Source organism: Candoia aspera, chromosome 3 (genome assembly GCF_035149785.1).
Source record: "Candoia aspera isolate rCanAsp1 chromosome 3, rCanAsp1.hap2, whole genome shotgun sequence".
NCBI lineage: Eukaryota > Metazoa > Chordata > Lepidosauria > Squamata > Boidae > Candoia > Candoia aspera.
In genome coordinates this window covers 28,837,894-28,853,578 of record NC_086155.1, presented here as the reverse complement: position 1 = coordinate 28,853,578, position 15,685 = coordinate 28,837,894, and the positions used below count along the sequence as shown (strand labels likewise).

Here is a 15,685-nt window from a genome sequence, read left to right as displayed (position 1 = left end):
TGAAGCAATTCACTTCCACAGGTTTTAGCGGCAGACTCGCTTATTCAGAATGTACTTATACATAATGTACTTTATATATACCTAATTTTTGAAATAACTTTGTTTTGAAATTAAAAATGAAATTATTAAGCTTGGGGAGAGAATATTTTTTCAACATTGAGAAAAAAAAACATGATAATGCCACCAAGATTCCCCTTGATTTTGTTCAGTTTTTAAAATCAGAACAAGGTTTTGTTTTGCACATATTTTGTTATCCCGCCTTTTAAAATTATTTTTATAAAAAACTCAAGGTGGTGAACATACCTAATACTCCTTCCTCCTCGTATATTTCCCACAACAACCACCCTGTGAGGTGAGTTGGGCTGAGAGTGTGTGACTGGCCCAAGGTTACCCAGCTGGTTTTCATGCCTAAGGTGGACTAGAACTTACAGACTCCTGGTTTGTAGCTCAGCACCTTAACCACTAGACCAAACTGATTTTGGTTTTTGGTTTTAGGGCATTACATGTTCCAGAAGAGCAATAGGAAACAAAAATAACCCTCAAAAAAATCTAAAGGAGAAAACCACTTGGATACATGAAAATCAGAAATGACTCTTACAGCATAAAGTTTATATCTATGCTTTCAGTGTTTAATTAGAACATTCCTACATGCCAGAAACAGGTCCAATTTTAAGGAGCAATGGCCCAGTGTCTCCTACAGTGGCAAACAATTTATGGTATAAGATACTTCCACGTTACTCTAATGACTATTACCATTTCCCATTTTTATTTATATTTCCAATTAGAGATAACGGATGTCCTTCTTATCCAACTGACAATATGTGGAAGGAAGTGTAGAATATTTATTAACCGATTCATCTGGATCTCTCTCACTTCTTTCTGCTGTAATTACTCTTAAAGTAATGAAAAGCGGTAAAGGACAATGTCTAGGTTTCATCAATGGCAGAGCAGTTTTATTTAATAGTATCTTTACTCCTGAGCATCATCTGCTTTCAGTAGTTTGGCTCTCCAAGCTTCACAGTTTACTGTGGATAGATGAATGCATCTTCAAGAAACCCACGTGTGGCTTATCCATGAATAAACCCTGTTCTGATATAGAATCACTGTACATAAAAAGGCAGAGGTGCTCATTCAGAATGCTTCTCCCTGATAGATATTGTCTCCAAACTCTAATCCTGACAAAATGAAACCACCTAAGAGTAGGACAGGGAGGCCTCCTTGGTGAGCTCTCACACTCATGGTTCAGAAAGTGGAGCCACATGATCAGTAGATTTGGAACCAAACTTCCTAATTCTGAAAACTGACATGGGATATAACAACTTTGCCACAGAGAAACACTTTGCTCTGAAAGACAGCTAAATGTTTAAAGGCCCTGAATGATGAAGCAATTTGACCTCATTCCATGTAGTGACCTTATGATCCTCCTAAGCCTGGAGGATGAAGAGACTCTGTTAATTGGCACATTTGAGGAACTCTAATGGGTCGCAGTAACACTGATGCATTTTGATGTCTTTGACTCTCTTTCCATATTGTTGCATGTGCCTTAGTCAACTGGTGACAATCACAATTGTGTCACCAAGCTGCAGTGATCAAGTGAGAGACAACTTCCTCAGAATTCATTTTTCTCTTGTGTTTTCATGGGATATTGGCATAATCTAAGAGTCTTGTAATACATTAACCATTATCAATCAAATAATAATAATGTGAAAATGTCATTGTCACACTTAGCACTGTTTGTTTTAATATCATTCCCCACCCTCCCCAGTTATATATAATATCCATAACTTAAAAGCACATCAATATGAAATCTCTACAGGCTGCATTTTGTTCAGCGAGAAATCATATACATATCATTTTCCTTTGCTTTAAGTGAAAGAAAGTCATAATTATCTTCAGCAGAACAAGACATTAGATGAGAAGAGGAAACATTTAAAAAAGGAAGGACCAACTGGGGAAAATAAAAGAATCCAGTGAAGCAACAAAAGTAGCATGGCGTGAAGATAAAGGATGATCACCGCACATCCCAAATCAGAAAATAATAAACAGAAATTATACAAGTGAATGGATTTTAATTCTTTCCTATCAGGGAATCATTTTGTAATTCTGCTTGTTTTGCTTGTTGATTTCTTGCTTTGTTGCAAAGCATTTTTGCTTTTCCATTCAGTGTGCAACAAATGAATTTATGTGTTCTTTAAATGTAACATGCACAATGGTGGTTTATTGAATTGTTAATATTATTACCATCATGATTTTTTTAGATCAGTTCAGTCAATTCTTCAATTTATTTGAAGAGGTGGTTGGTTTGTTCGTTGCTGATGTTGCTGTTTTTTTATTCATCTCCAGCATATAGCAGCAGTGCAAGGATGCATTTTGTTTCCTGTATATATAATATATAATATATTTGCTATTCCTTATTTAATATTTTGTCTCTCAACATTATTCTTGCAGCCAGGACGTTCTATGTCTCAGTGAGGAATCCAGCATAAAGGCCCCTTCTTTACTTCAAAGTTAAAATAGATGCCAACTTCTAGAAACACAAAGGTCAAGATTCCTACACAAGGAGAAGGAAAGTAAGCACATAAATCAATAAATACAATGTCTGTCCCTTGTTTATCAATGTAATAAGCATGTTTGACTTTTGCAATTTAGTATTCTATGACAGAATTAACTATTTAACAAGGCAATATATATCAGGTATGAAATTTTTCCATATTGCATAGGATTCTGGGATCGATTTTGGGATGTTCCCTCCATTAGTACAGAGCACCATTCAGACTAATTGCTTTATTGTGTGATGTGCATAGAAAATGTCCAACATTTGTCTCATATATATGACAGTATTTCTTTGTTTGTAGGGCAATTTATCCATTAGGAACAAACTTTCCAAGCAGAAACCTCTGGTAAGCCTTAAATGCCAACGCTCTTAGCCACTTTTCATTCTTTTGCATAAGCTCATGCTTATCCTTTGTAATAAAACTGAATAAAGAATACAATGATATGGCACAGCTCACAATTTTACCTTACTGTAATCAAGATAACCCTTCAAAACAAGTAGCATCATTCACATACTGTTTGCTAGCCATTTTTGAGAGGTATCAGTATTGTCTCAATTTTGAGAGCTACTTGTTTTCAGAGCTACAATCTTTGTGTAGATCACTTACTATTTTACTGTGATTTGGCTTGTAAGGACCACACTTCTCCACTCCTCCTCCACTTTTATACACACCTGAGGTTTCTTGTCCTTTTCTTCTGGAGATGGGTCTGTTTCTCTATATACTACAGCTTTGGTTACCAGCATATCAGGATGCTGCAATTTTGCCTCCTTGATGGCTAAAGCCAAAGCCTATGGAAAGAAAATAATTCACATTCAGTAATATCTCACTTATGTCACTGGAGTCCAACCTCTGGCCCAGGGGCCATGACTGGCCCATTAAGCTTTTTGTGTGCTTCACCAGGCCCCTTCCTCAACTGCTGCCAATTTTTGGTAAATAACTTAAAACTTTTATAACTGGCTAAGATGAAAGAGGAAACCAATGTGTTAAAAAGTGCATTTTTTAAGGAAAAAAACTATGGGTTTTAGTCTAGGCATACCCACTTTCTGTTTTGACTATGCCCACATTCCTTGTAGCAACTGATCCATTCTACAGATCCACATACAGCTTCAGATACCCCAAAATGTTGTGCACGTGCAAGAAGAAATGGAAATAATTTTAATAAATAAATAAACACAAATCAATTTATATCCATGAATGGCAAAACTAAAGCAATATATCTGTTCATACTGATATACTTAGCTATCAATAAGCACAGCTTCACACTGCACTGCAGAGTTCTAGATCACAGAGCCCTAAATTTTTTCTCTCTCTTTCATAGTATTGTGAATTAAGTCCACATACCAGAAGCATGATCTATAATAGTATCTAAATTATGCAAATATGATTATACTCTCATCTTTACAACTTATGTCTGTGTGACCAGAACTGGAAAAAACTGTAGTTCTCCTAAAAGTGTTCACATGCACATGTGAAAGCTAGATGGTGGATACAGGATCTGCAGCCCCACCTTTACTTCCTCTGACTTTCACATATTCAAGCAGAAGATCTAAGAAAGTGTTGCATCTTGTTTTAGTAGCATATGCAGAGAGCTGTGTACTTGCATCGAAGCAAGTTAAATACAACTCTCCTTCAGTTCTTCAAGCTAAATATATGGATGTTACAGAGGGTAAGGGGCGGGACAAGCTTTCAGATGAGTACCTGAGCAGGTATGTGTAAGGAAGGATTTGGGGATTATGATCTTCATCACCATTCAATATCAAGGTTGCCCTCAGGTGCATGCAGTAATTCTGTCAGGAACTCAGTGTACCCACAGGAATTCTAGGATTTGACCTGAATACACAAAATTCCTTTTTTTTTTTTGCAGTCACAGCAAACTAAATGAAACTAAAGCAGCTTCTACCACGCTAAAGAGTCCAGTCATACAGATTGGCATATTGTAGGATTTTATCTCAGAGGACTGTTAACCGCCTCTTTCTCATGCTTCTCTTTATGTCCACCACAGGGTTTCATAATGGACTTCTCTGTTTATAGCTTTCCCTCTTCCTGCCTTCCTATCTTGAACCCTAACACCTCAGTAAATAAAAAGGAGAGTTTCTTTCAACTTCCTAACTAAAAGCTTCTATTCATACTTGGTCTTGGTCCACATCTTCATCTCCTGTTATGATGATTCGCTTTTCTATTCTGGTTTCAGAAAAGCCTCCTTTCACAGTCTGGAATAAAGAAGAAAATAAATATTCGGTATGATATTGTAAATCCCATTTCTAAAAGTGCTTTGCATGATAGCCTCTCTTACTGGGGCACAATAACTCTGTAACTGACTATGCTTTGCTTAATCATGATTTGTTGAAAATCAACAACTGGCTACTTCAGGCAACATGCTATGGCATAAAAGCTACAGTACCTAATAAAACAGATTATGGTTTAGTGTGAAATTTATCACAATTATTCCTTTTTACAGATACAGTCTTGGGAGTAAGAAAGTAAGCCACATTTAACTGTAGGAGAATATGTGAAATGTAGATAGGTTCAATATGCCTTTTATCTTTGTACAGAATGCATCTTTTCCCAACTCACTGATGGGAAGTGAGATGTCAGTCTGAGCAGTGGAAATAATCTGATATTCTCTGCTCCTACACTGATCTTACCTTAGTAACATGGGTAGTTGTGGAGGTGGAGAGGGTTTCTGCAGTGGCACCGAAAAGGCTGGTGAAGGCTTCTTTGCCAACAGCACCACTGGTAATCTACAAACATGTGCAAAACATGATCCATGTCAATAGATTTCCAGTTCCTCTAAAACAGAAGTCACAGGCATGGGTTTAAGGTATGAACTGTGATACTCAACTTTCTCTATGTCAGTTTTGAAGAGAATGTCTGTATTGCTCCAAATAAGGTCATGTCTAAATTTTTTGAGTGGGAATAAACTGGACCTCTTACAGTCTTATACTTCTCCAGCAAATGATTGTTACCTTGTCATGGTGCTGAGCTTGAGCACCTCAATGATGCCATGAGCTAAACTGTGAAGGGCCACCCAAGACAGGAAGGTCATGACAGAGAGGTCAGACTAAATGCGATCCCTGGGGAAGGTAACGGCAACCCACCCCAGTATTCTTGCCGTGAAAACTAAATGGATCAGTACAACCAGAGATATGTCAGTATACCATCGGAAGATGAGACCCCCAGGTCAGAAGATGGTCAAAATGCTACTGGGGAGGAACAGAGGATATGTTCAACTAGCCCCAGACGTGATGACGCAGCTAGCTCAAAGCTGAAAGGAAGGCTAGCAGCCAACGGTGCTGGTGGTGAACGATGAATCCGATGTTCTAAGGATCTACACACCATTGGAACCTGGAATGTAAGATCTATGAGCCAGGGCAAATTGGATGTGGTTATTGGTGAGATGTCAAGATTAAAGATAGACATTTTGGGCATCAATGAACTGAAATGGAGTAGCCTTCATAATTAATAGTAAAGTGGCTAAAGCAGTGCTTGGATACAATCCAAAAAAAGACAATGATCTCAATTTGAATTCAGGGCAACCCATCTAACATCACAGTGATCCAAATATACGCCCAACCACAGATGCTGAAGAAGCTGAAGTAGATCAGTTCTATGAGGATCTGCAGCATCTACTGGACAATAGCCAAAAAGAGATGTTATTTTCATCACAGGAGACAGGAATGCTAAGGTGGGCAGTCAAATGACACCTGGAATTACAGAAAAGCATGGCCTGGAAGAACAAAATGAAGTTGGACATAGGCTGATAGAACTTTGCCAAGACAACTCACTCTGCATAACAAACACTCTCTTCCAACAACCTAAGAGACGGCTTTATACATGGACTTCACCACATGGCAACACCGAAATCAGATTGACTACATCCTTTGCAGCCAAAGGTGGCGGACATCTATACAGTCAGTAAAAACAAGACCTGGAGCTGACTGTAGTTCAGATCACGAACTTCTTATTGAACAATTTAGGATCACACTAAAGAGATTAGGGAAGAGCCACAGATCAGCTAGATATGAGCTCACTAATATTCCTAAGGAATAGGCAGTGGAGCTGAAGAATAGATTTAAGGGACTGGACTTAGTAGATAAGGTCCCGGAAGAACTCTGGACAGAAATTCACAACATTGTTCAGGAAGCGGCAACAAAATACATCCCAAAGAAAGAGAAAACCAAGAAGGCAAAATGGCTGTCTGCTGAGACACTAGAAGTAGCCCAAGAAAAAAGGAAAGCAAAAGGCAACAGTGATAGGGGGAGATATGCCCAATTAAATGCAAAATTCCAGAGGTTAGCCAGAAGAGATAAGAAATTATTTTTAAACAAGCAATGCATGGAAGTGGAAGAAGACAACAGAATAGGAAGGACAAGAGACCTCTTCCAGAAAATTAGAAACATCGGAGGTAAATTCCAGGCAAAATGGGTATAATCAAAAACAAAGATGGCAAGGACCTAACTGAAGAAGAGATCAAGAAAAGGTGGCAAGAATATATGGAAGATCTGTATAGGAAGGATAATAATATTGGGGATAGCTTTGACAGTGTGGTCAAAGTGAGCTAGAGCCAGACATCCTGAAGAGTGAGGTTGAATGGGCCTTAAGAAGCATTGCTAGTAACAAGGCAGCAGGAGATGACGGTATCCCAGCTGAACTGTTCAAAATCTTGCAAGATGATGCTGTCAAGGTGATGCATCCCATACACCAGCCAATTTGGAAAATACAAGAATGGCCATCAGATTGGAAAAAATCAACTTATATCCCCATACCAAAAAAGGGAAACACGAAGGATTGTTCAAACTATCGAACAGTGGCACTTATTTCACATGCCAGTAAGGTAATGCTCAAGATTTATTTATTTGATATTTTTTTATCCCACCTTTATTATTTTTATAAATAACTCAAGGTGGCAAACATACCTAATACTCCTTCCTCCTCCTCTTTTCCCCACAACAACAACCCTGTCAGGTGAGTTGGGCTGAGAGAGAGTGACTGGCCCAAGGTCACCCAGTTGGCTTTCATGTCTAAGGTGGGACTAGAACTCACAGACTCCTGGTTTCTAGCCCAGCACCTTAACCACTAGACCAACCTGGCTCCTGCAAGGTAGACTCCAGCAATGCATGGAGTGAGAATTGCCAGATGTACAAGCTGGATTTAGAAAAGGCAGAGGAATTAGGGACCAAATTGCCCATATCCACTGGATAATGGAAAAAGCCAGGGAGTTTCAGAAAAAACATCTATTTCTCTTTTATTGACTGTTCTAAAGCCTTTGACTATGTGGACCATAACTAATTGTGGCAAGTTCTTAGTAGTATGGGGATACCAAGTCATCTTGTCTGCCTCCTGAGGAATCTGTATAATGACCAAGTAGCAACGGTAAGAACAGACCAGGGAACAACGGACTAGTTTAAGATTGGGAAATAGCATGGCAGGGTTGTATACTCTCACCCTACCTATTCAACTTGTACGCAGAACACATCATGCAATGTGCTAGGCTGGATGAATCCAAGGCTGGGGTTAAGATTTCTGGAAGAAACATTAACAATCTCAGATATGCAGATGACACCACTATGATGGCTGAAAGCGAGGAGGAACTGAGGAGCTTCATGACGAAGGTGAAAGAAGAAAGTGCAAAAGCTGGATTACAGTTAAACCTCAAAAAAGCCAAGATTATGGCAACCAGCTTGATTGATAACTTGCAAATAGAGGGAGAAAATGTAGAGGCAGTGACAGACTTTGTATTTCTAGGCGCAAAGATGACTGCAGCCAGGAAATCAGAAGACGTTTAATTCTTGGGAGGAGAGCAATGACAAATCTCGATAAAATAGTTAAGAGCAGAGACATCACACTGACAACAAAGGTCCACATAGTTAAAGCAATGGTATTCCTCGTAGTAGCATATGGCTGCAAGAGCTGGACCGTAAGGAAGGATGAACGAAGGAAGATAGATGCTCTTGAACTGTGGTGTTGGAGGAAAATTCTGAGAGTGCCTTGGACTGCAAGAAGATCCAACCAGTCCATACTCCAAGAAATAAAGCCAGACTGCTCACTTGAGGGAATGATATTAAAGGCAGAACTGAAGTACTTTGGCCACATAATGAGAAGACAGGATACCCTGGAGACGATGCTGATGCTTGGGAGAGTGGAAGGCAAAAGGAAGAGGGGCCGGTCAAGGACAAGATGGATAGATGACATTCTAGAGATGACGGATTTGACTTTGGGGGAGCTGGGGGTGGCAACAACCAACAGGAAGCTCTGGCATGGGCTGATCCATGAAGTCACGAAGAGTTGGAAGTGACTGAATGAATAAACAGTAAAACAGTCTGATTACTGTAAATCAACAGTTCTGAGGAATTTATCTTTGAAACTTTTGGAAAATCAAAGAACCATCTTAACTATATATTCAGTTTAAGCATTTCGTATTTGATCCAGGTACAACTGCAGTTTCTGAAGTCCTACAGCAGTTAGAAGTTTTGAAGCAATTATCTACATCTTCTAAGGCAGTAATTGTTCTTTACAGGAAATCAAAGGAAGCTAATAAGGTAAACCAATGGAGAGTTGCCTTAAACTATGCCAATTTACCCAGTGGTTTCATGTAGATGTTAAATAGCAGTGGAGAGAGAGAGACAAGGTGTCAGGTACCCCATATAGAAGGGAACTTGGGTTAGACCTCACCCCTGCTACAAACACTGACTGGAACCAGCCTGAGAGGAAAGAGGACAACCACTGCAAAACAGTGCCCCCCACTCCTAACCCCCTAAACCAGTCCCGAAAGATACCACAATTGATGGTATCAAAAGCTGCTGAGAGATACAGGAAGGTCAGGAAGGACAACCACCCCGCCCCCGGGTCCTCCAAAGGTCATCCACAAGTGTGACCAATGCCACCTCAGTGCCACAACCCAGCCTGAATCCTGACTGAAAAGGGTCAGGATAAGGGTTCCAGAAAAAGATCCAGAATTAAAACCTTAACAGTATCTAATAGTAATATGTTATTTCATGTGTACTTAATCATTCCAGGTTGTACCATTAAACATTCATACTACAGCAATAGATTTATGTCTTCCTCAGGTCCAGTAAAGACTTATCTATCAGTCCTGCTATTTCTGTTTCAGAATTCTATTGCATCTTATATTTCCATTACTGGTTTAGGAAACAAGGATAGGAAGGTTCCTCAGAAAATAGGGACAATGGCTTACTGGAGAGATGGAGCGAAGGTCTGCAGTGCCTTTTGTAGGCTTGGTGCTGTGATCCTGAAAAAAAAAATGTTTACACTGTAACTTACGTTTATGGGGATAATCAGACAAGGGAGGATAGATGCCCAGAGACATCATAATTGAAACTTTAAGAAGTCTCATCCATTAATTTGTTCATGGAAATTAAAATACTTATTCTAAAGCAATGTTTCTCAACCTCAACAACTTTAAGCTGTGTGGATTTCAATTCACAGAATTCCCCAGCCAGCAGGGCCAAAGCTTATGTGTTTGGCTGGGGAATTCTGGGAGTTGAGGTACACACAGCTTCAAGTTGCTGAGGTTGGGAAACACTGTTCTAAAGTAATCTACTGTATCCTGAAGGCAAAAAGATGAACAAAATTATCAACTGGTGGCATTTAGGGCTTCTATCCATGACAGTTTTATCCTATTCAAAAGATTTAAGGAGTTCCCCAAAATGCTTTTTTTTGCATCTCATTTATGATTAATTATTGTCAAACCAGAAACATAATCCAGTGCTTTTTAAAATTAACATACTTATACAGTATATCAGCCTCTGGTTTTAAAATATGGCTATCAAGAATGATAAAATAAAGAATAAAATCATTATAAACAGAGGTATTCACTGGAGGATCAAAAAAGTCAGTCATGTTAAGTTAACGTGTCAGTTAACGTCAGTTAAGATGGCAGCCATGACTTAATAATTGAAGCTCCACCCCTGCTGTATATATGATGTCATATGATGACATCATATGCAGAAATAGAGGGCTTTAATCTCAGGGTTGTGTCCACCAGCTTTACTTTTTTTAAACCTCCCTTCAGATGCCCTCATTATAAAGTATTCTAAAAAGTAAGAATAAAAATCAATCATTCAACACACTGTCTACATTTGGCATAGTAGAGAAGAATGACTATTGACAAGCTGGATATTCTATTATTAAAAATATTGTTTGTGATCACAAACTTCAATAAATTCCCCCCGCTAATATCTGCAGTGCTGAAGTAGCACAACAGCAATAAGCCATACGAAAATAAAGATACCATATAGTATATTGCTTCCTGAACATTTTATATGTCACATTTTAGCAAAAAAATTTGGACTCAATCATTTCCATTTAAAGTAAGGGGTTATGTGAAAGATGGCCAGAGTTGTCATCTCTCATGAATATAATGCCTAATAAAGAGGTGAAGCTGATAAGTGATAAAATTTAAATAGAGACATGGGACTGTAGAGTTTTTTTGAGGGGGGATCCAACATCAGAGGCTATTAGTATGGCTTAATGGAAACTGCTGCTGGAGAAAAAGAGAAAAAAAGACTGAAAGTAAGCCAGCAAGAGAAGAAGAAACATGAAGTAAAGAAGTAAAAAGGCCAAGGAAGTGAAGCTTCTGAATGCTCAAAAGACACCCAGGAGGCAGACAGCGGAGAGAAAAAGTGAATGAGGAGGTGCTTGTGGCAGCGTGTGATGATGGAGCCTTGTTGAAATCAAGAGGAGAGGAACAGGAGTGTGGGTTATGAGTGAGATGGCTGATGCAAAATAGTTCCACAGCAGACGAGAACCCAGCCAATACACTGGGATGGAAGGGAAGATTGCAGTAGCAACAGCTTCCTGCTGGGTGAGTTCAGAAAATCAGTCAGACTCCTCCTCCCGCAGGAGGAAGGAAGGTGGTAAGCAGGCGTAGGCCAGAAAATTGCTTGGGGTAGAACAGCAACCATGGGGAGGAGCAGAGAGTGAGGCCAAAGAGAAGGGGTCCTGGCTAAAAGATGCATCTGTGGGCTTGATGGAGCTACACAACAGTTATCAGCAATCAAGCAAGCTACAGTCATAAAAGATCCAGTCAGGATAACCTGGAAGATGAAGGAACTGGAAAAAGAGCACAGTCTTTTCATTTTTGCCTCCCCTAAGTTATGCAGAATCAGCCAAGAATGGTGGTGGCTACAAGTGGCCAGGAGAGCTGGGGAAGGAGTAAGTGCAGGAGGTCCCAAAATGGAACTGAGATGCAGCTGAGGAGTTTGAGGAGTGCTGACAGCAAAGACGGTGGCAAGAGAGACCCGCACACACCCAGTGTTGGGGAGGGGCTAAGCTGAGAAGGATCTGCAGTGCTGACAAATGGCCAGGCACCAGTGAGTTCCATATGAATACTTACTGAGGTGGTTGATATGGTTTCTGTGCTGACAATGTGGGAAGTGGTCACTGTCTCTTTTCCATCAGTAGTGGTACCATCAACCTGAAAATGAAACAATAAAACAGCCAGCCAAAGTAGAGTTTTTAAATGCACGTTCAATAAAGACTTGCAGTCTAATTCTGTACAAATTAAGTAAAATACGTTCATGTAAAATAGTAGGTTTACTTCAATCTAGTCTCCTATCCATACATTTGAATTAAAACTTGATTATAGATTGAGCTTTTAGTGCCTCAGAGATGTATTTAAAAAGTATTTTTTTAAACAAAAACAAACGGAGAATATGTCACCTGAATATGTAAATTATTTTTTCCACTAGCAATTTCAGTATGCTGCTTTGCCCATAGACTTAGAAACAAGTATTTGCTTCATTTATAGCAGAATAAATGAGCATGCAATAAAATAACATTTGTAAGTTACCTGTGTAATTTCTGTTGTACCGATTCTGTGTTGCACAGAGGTGTCTGCTTCCACTTTTTTCACAATTTCTGATTTCAGACTAAAGGACTATCAAAGGGACAAAAAAGATGACAATCCAAATACTGTTAGTTAATGCCAGAAATGGCTGTTTTGTGAACAACCCTCTTCCTGTCCACAAACATGCATTTTTAATTCTCACTTTGTCAGATGTCATGGTTAATAAAATAATTCTTGCCTATTTGAGCTCAAGAATTATTTTATTCCAGAGCACATATTTCATAATAAAGGACTGGAAGTGTATAAATCATAACGTATGAGATTCCTATAAAGATTATAAACTGGAAAAATGGAATTAAAATTCAAACTGGCAAGAAAGCAAAGAACTCCAATGATTCATTGGTGAGAGAAGAATTTTTGAATCCTATTTTTTAATATAATCTACCCATATCAAAAACAATTCCACTGATAGGACTATAGTAACAAAGGTCAGTCTTGCTCTTACAAGTCCATGACATTTGCCTAATTCTAAATTTTCAGGAGTAACACTGTTTATCCAGCATGTTCTCTTCCATCTTTTCTTTTGACCTCTATGTTTTAGTCTGGAAGGATAATTATTTTAACAGTATCTGTTTTTTCATTTATGAGAATCAGAATAGCCAATTACCATTTGACTCAGCTATGATTCTCATGTCATTTTTAGTTACACTATATACATAAACACTAAGCTTATTCAATACAAATGTTATTTGTTGAGTTCATGCAACACAGAGAACATACAAACTCACCCAATACAATGGAACAGCCAGGCAAATGTAGTGGGTTAAAGTGTGATGTAACTTCATGATTAAAGGAATCACAAATGCCCTCAGAGGATAAACATGCATTTGAATGTCAAAAACAACCATGCAGACAAGACAATCACATTTATGAAGGTAAAATTTTAAAAGGCTATTAAGAAATGGACACATTCTTCCAAATATGAGACTGACACCTGATCAAGCGGTGCAAATGCCAAGACAGACATTACTGCAAAGGAAGACATTTAGACACAGCTGTGTATTATGTCTTCTTTTGTACCTCTTCTGGGCTTACATGAGAAGCCTTATCTTCATCCATGGCATCACTATCTTCCTTGGGAGCTGGTCCATCAGATTCCTCAGTAGAAATCTGACCCTCTGCTTCTCCCTCACTCTTTTCCTTATCAAGTTCAGGGAGACTCCGTGAGAAATCTTCAAAGGCTGCACTATGGTAGTCGCCAATGACAGTGAAGTCCACCTCAGCCTCGAGGCTGGAAGTTGAGCTGACAGTAATACTGGAGCACTTGCGCTCGATGGCCAAATGGTTGTCTTTCAGGAAGACCGAGTCTCTCTCCTGGTCCTGGTCCTCATCCCCGGTATCACTTTCAGCAGCCCTGTGCCGAGGCAGCTTAGATTTCTCCTCTGTGCCCTCCCTCAATCCCGCTCTCTGAATGAGACAAAAGGGAGGAAAGAAGCTAAGGCTCTAAGCATGGAACGGCAGATGGTAGTCATCAGAAGCAATGAAACAGAGGAGGAGAGAAAGAAAGAGTGAAGAGAAGCATCAAAGAAAGGGTATCAAATGTATCCCAAGAATGATCACCAAAACTTGTCTCACAGCAAATTCACTACAAGGAGGAGACAAGGTAAAAGATTTTTTAAAAAAATTTATTTACAAAATTGCAAGGAGGAAATAAAATCCTGACTTTGAAAATATCAATCCAGATAAATGATTGGGTATTTTGTATGGAGAAGAGGTGTGCACAAAAGAGCAAACAAAAGATACTTAAAAAGTAACTCAGACACTCGCTTATTGTTACAAGAGGGTAGGTACAAAAGGAGGGAAACGGAAGGGAAAAAGAAAGAGGAAAGAGGGAAAAAAGGTTTAAATGGAAAAAGGTGAAAGCTAAGATTGATTCTTTGCACATATTACAGAAAAAAGCAAGGACGTTTGTCAATTTCACTGAGATCAAGTCAATATGTTTTTTCTGGAATTTTATTATTTATACCTCACTTCAGTTTTTACAAGGGCTATCCGTCCTGAGGCAACATAACATTTGGATGAAAAGGGCTTGTGTTGTGAGCACTCTCATCGCTGTGGCTGAGAAGCCATCAGAGGAAGCTCCTTTTAGTGTTCTCCAGGTAGATTTTTAATCAGTGTAATTGACAAGAAAAACTGGAGCAAAGGAGATCTCTCCCTCTTGAAGGGCTACACATATACCTCTCAACTGCATCATGGTGGAAATGTGACTCAATCTGGCCCAATGGGTGTTTTGCAGCATAATATTAAAAGATCATAGAATTATTCATTTACAGAAAAAATCTCTGTTAGGTCCTGAGCCAAAAGTAATTGAAATCAATGACTAGGGCCCTCCTGAAGTAAATGTTACCTTTTGTCCAGATTCTGGCATGTTCAGAGGTATGAGAAAAGATAGTTGAAACGCAGATAGAAATATATTTATATATATTTATATACACACGCATCAAATATATCTACATATATACATATACATATACATATATATATATATATAGCAGCTTAGTAAGCAAGGAGGGGGTGGTGGTGCATGGCTCGCCATGACTTAGTTTGAGCTTTTACACCACAAACACAAGCAGTTAGTAAAACAGCACTGAGACCTGAGGGGCCACTGGAGCAGCAGCCTTTAAACTCTCTTCTTTCGGAAAGGCTTTTACTGACAGGCCTGACAAATCCTTTTCTTCCCAAGTTGGTTCTTGAAATTTGCTCTAGATTAGAGAAAAGGGATTAGTTTTACAGAGCAAAAAGAAGTTTGACTAGTGCCTTACTGGAGCAGTAGGAAGCTCTTTGGTCAGTCAGCCAGCCACTAGCTTGTCAAGGGCAGAAAGAGGAGGAGAGCTCACAAGCCAAGCCAGAAGGGGGATCAACATTAAAAGATGCAAGAAGGAAGAAGCTGGAAGCATGAGAATGTGGCTGCTAGGGGTGTGCATGGAGGTATGGGCAAGGTATAAAGCTCTTGGCATGTCATTTCTTCCCACCCTACCACTTAGCAATTCCATTCATAAAACTCTTTTGCCTGGTTTCAAGTTAGCAGCTGGCATTCTCTAGGTAGCCAAATCTTTAGAGGTTTTCTCACTCTCTCTCTCTCTCTCTCACACACACACAGTAACACTTCAAAAGCTGATGAGCTGCCTGGGCCAGGAGGTTTGCATTCAGCAACTGAGCCAGATCACACGCACATACAGAAAGGACAAGGGATGCAAGCAGCGGTTCTCAGTCAATGGCCATGTTTGAAGCCATGGCACATGATGCATAAAGACGTGTCACA

The 15,685-nt window shown here is 39.3% G+C and overlaps 1 protein-coding gene across 6 annotated transcripts in view; it reads right to left on the bottom strand.

The window, feature by feature from the left end:
- Nucleotides 1-1,712: 1,712 nt before the first annotated feature.
- The window catches only part of EPB41L1 (erythrocyte membrane protein band 4.1 like 1), a 212,780-nt gene continuing 198,807 nt past the window's right edge, over nt 1,713-15,685 (bottom strand). For 5 of the 6 annotated variants that reach the window (XM_063297194.1, XM_063297193.1, XM_063297192.1 and 2 more), the window contains 9 exons: nt 15,018-15,125; nt 13,444-13,830; nt 12,367-12,453; nt 11,911-11,991; nt 9,751-9,804; nt 5,201-5,296; nt 4,685-4,765; nt 3,227-3,343; nt 1,713-2,551 (listed from right to left, as the gene is read on the bottom strand). In XM_063297194.1, coding sequence (XP_063153264.1) covers nt 2,543-2,551; nt 3,227-3,343; nt 4,685-4,765; nt 5,201-5,296; nt 9,751-9,804; nt 11,911-11,991; nt 12,367-12,453; nt 13,444-13,830; nt 15,018-15,125 — 1,020 coding nt within the window. In that variant the 3' untranslated portion in view covers nt 1,713-2,542. The remainder of the gene's footprint in view (nt 2,552-3,226; nt 3,344-4,684; nt 4,766-5,200; nt 5,297-9,750; nt 9,805-11,910; nt 11,992-12,366; nt 12,454-13,443; nt 13,831-15,017; nt 15,126-15,685) is intronic. The other variant, XM_063297197.1, reaches the window with a different exon arrangement.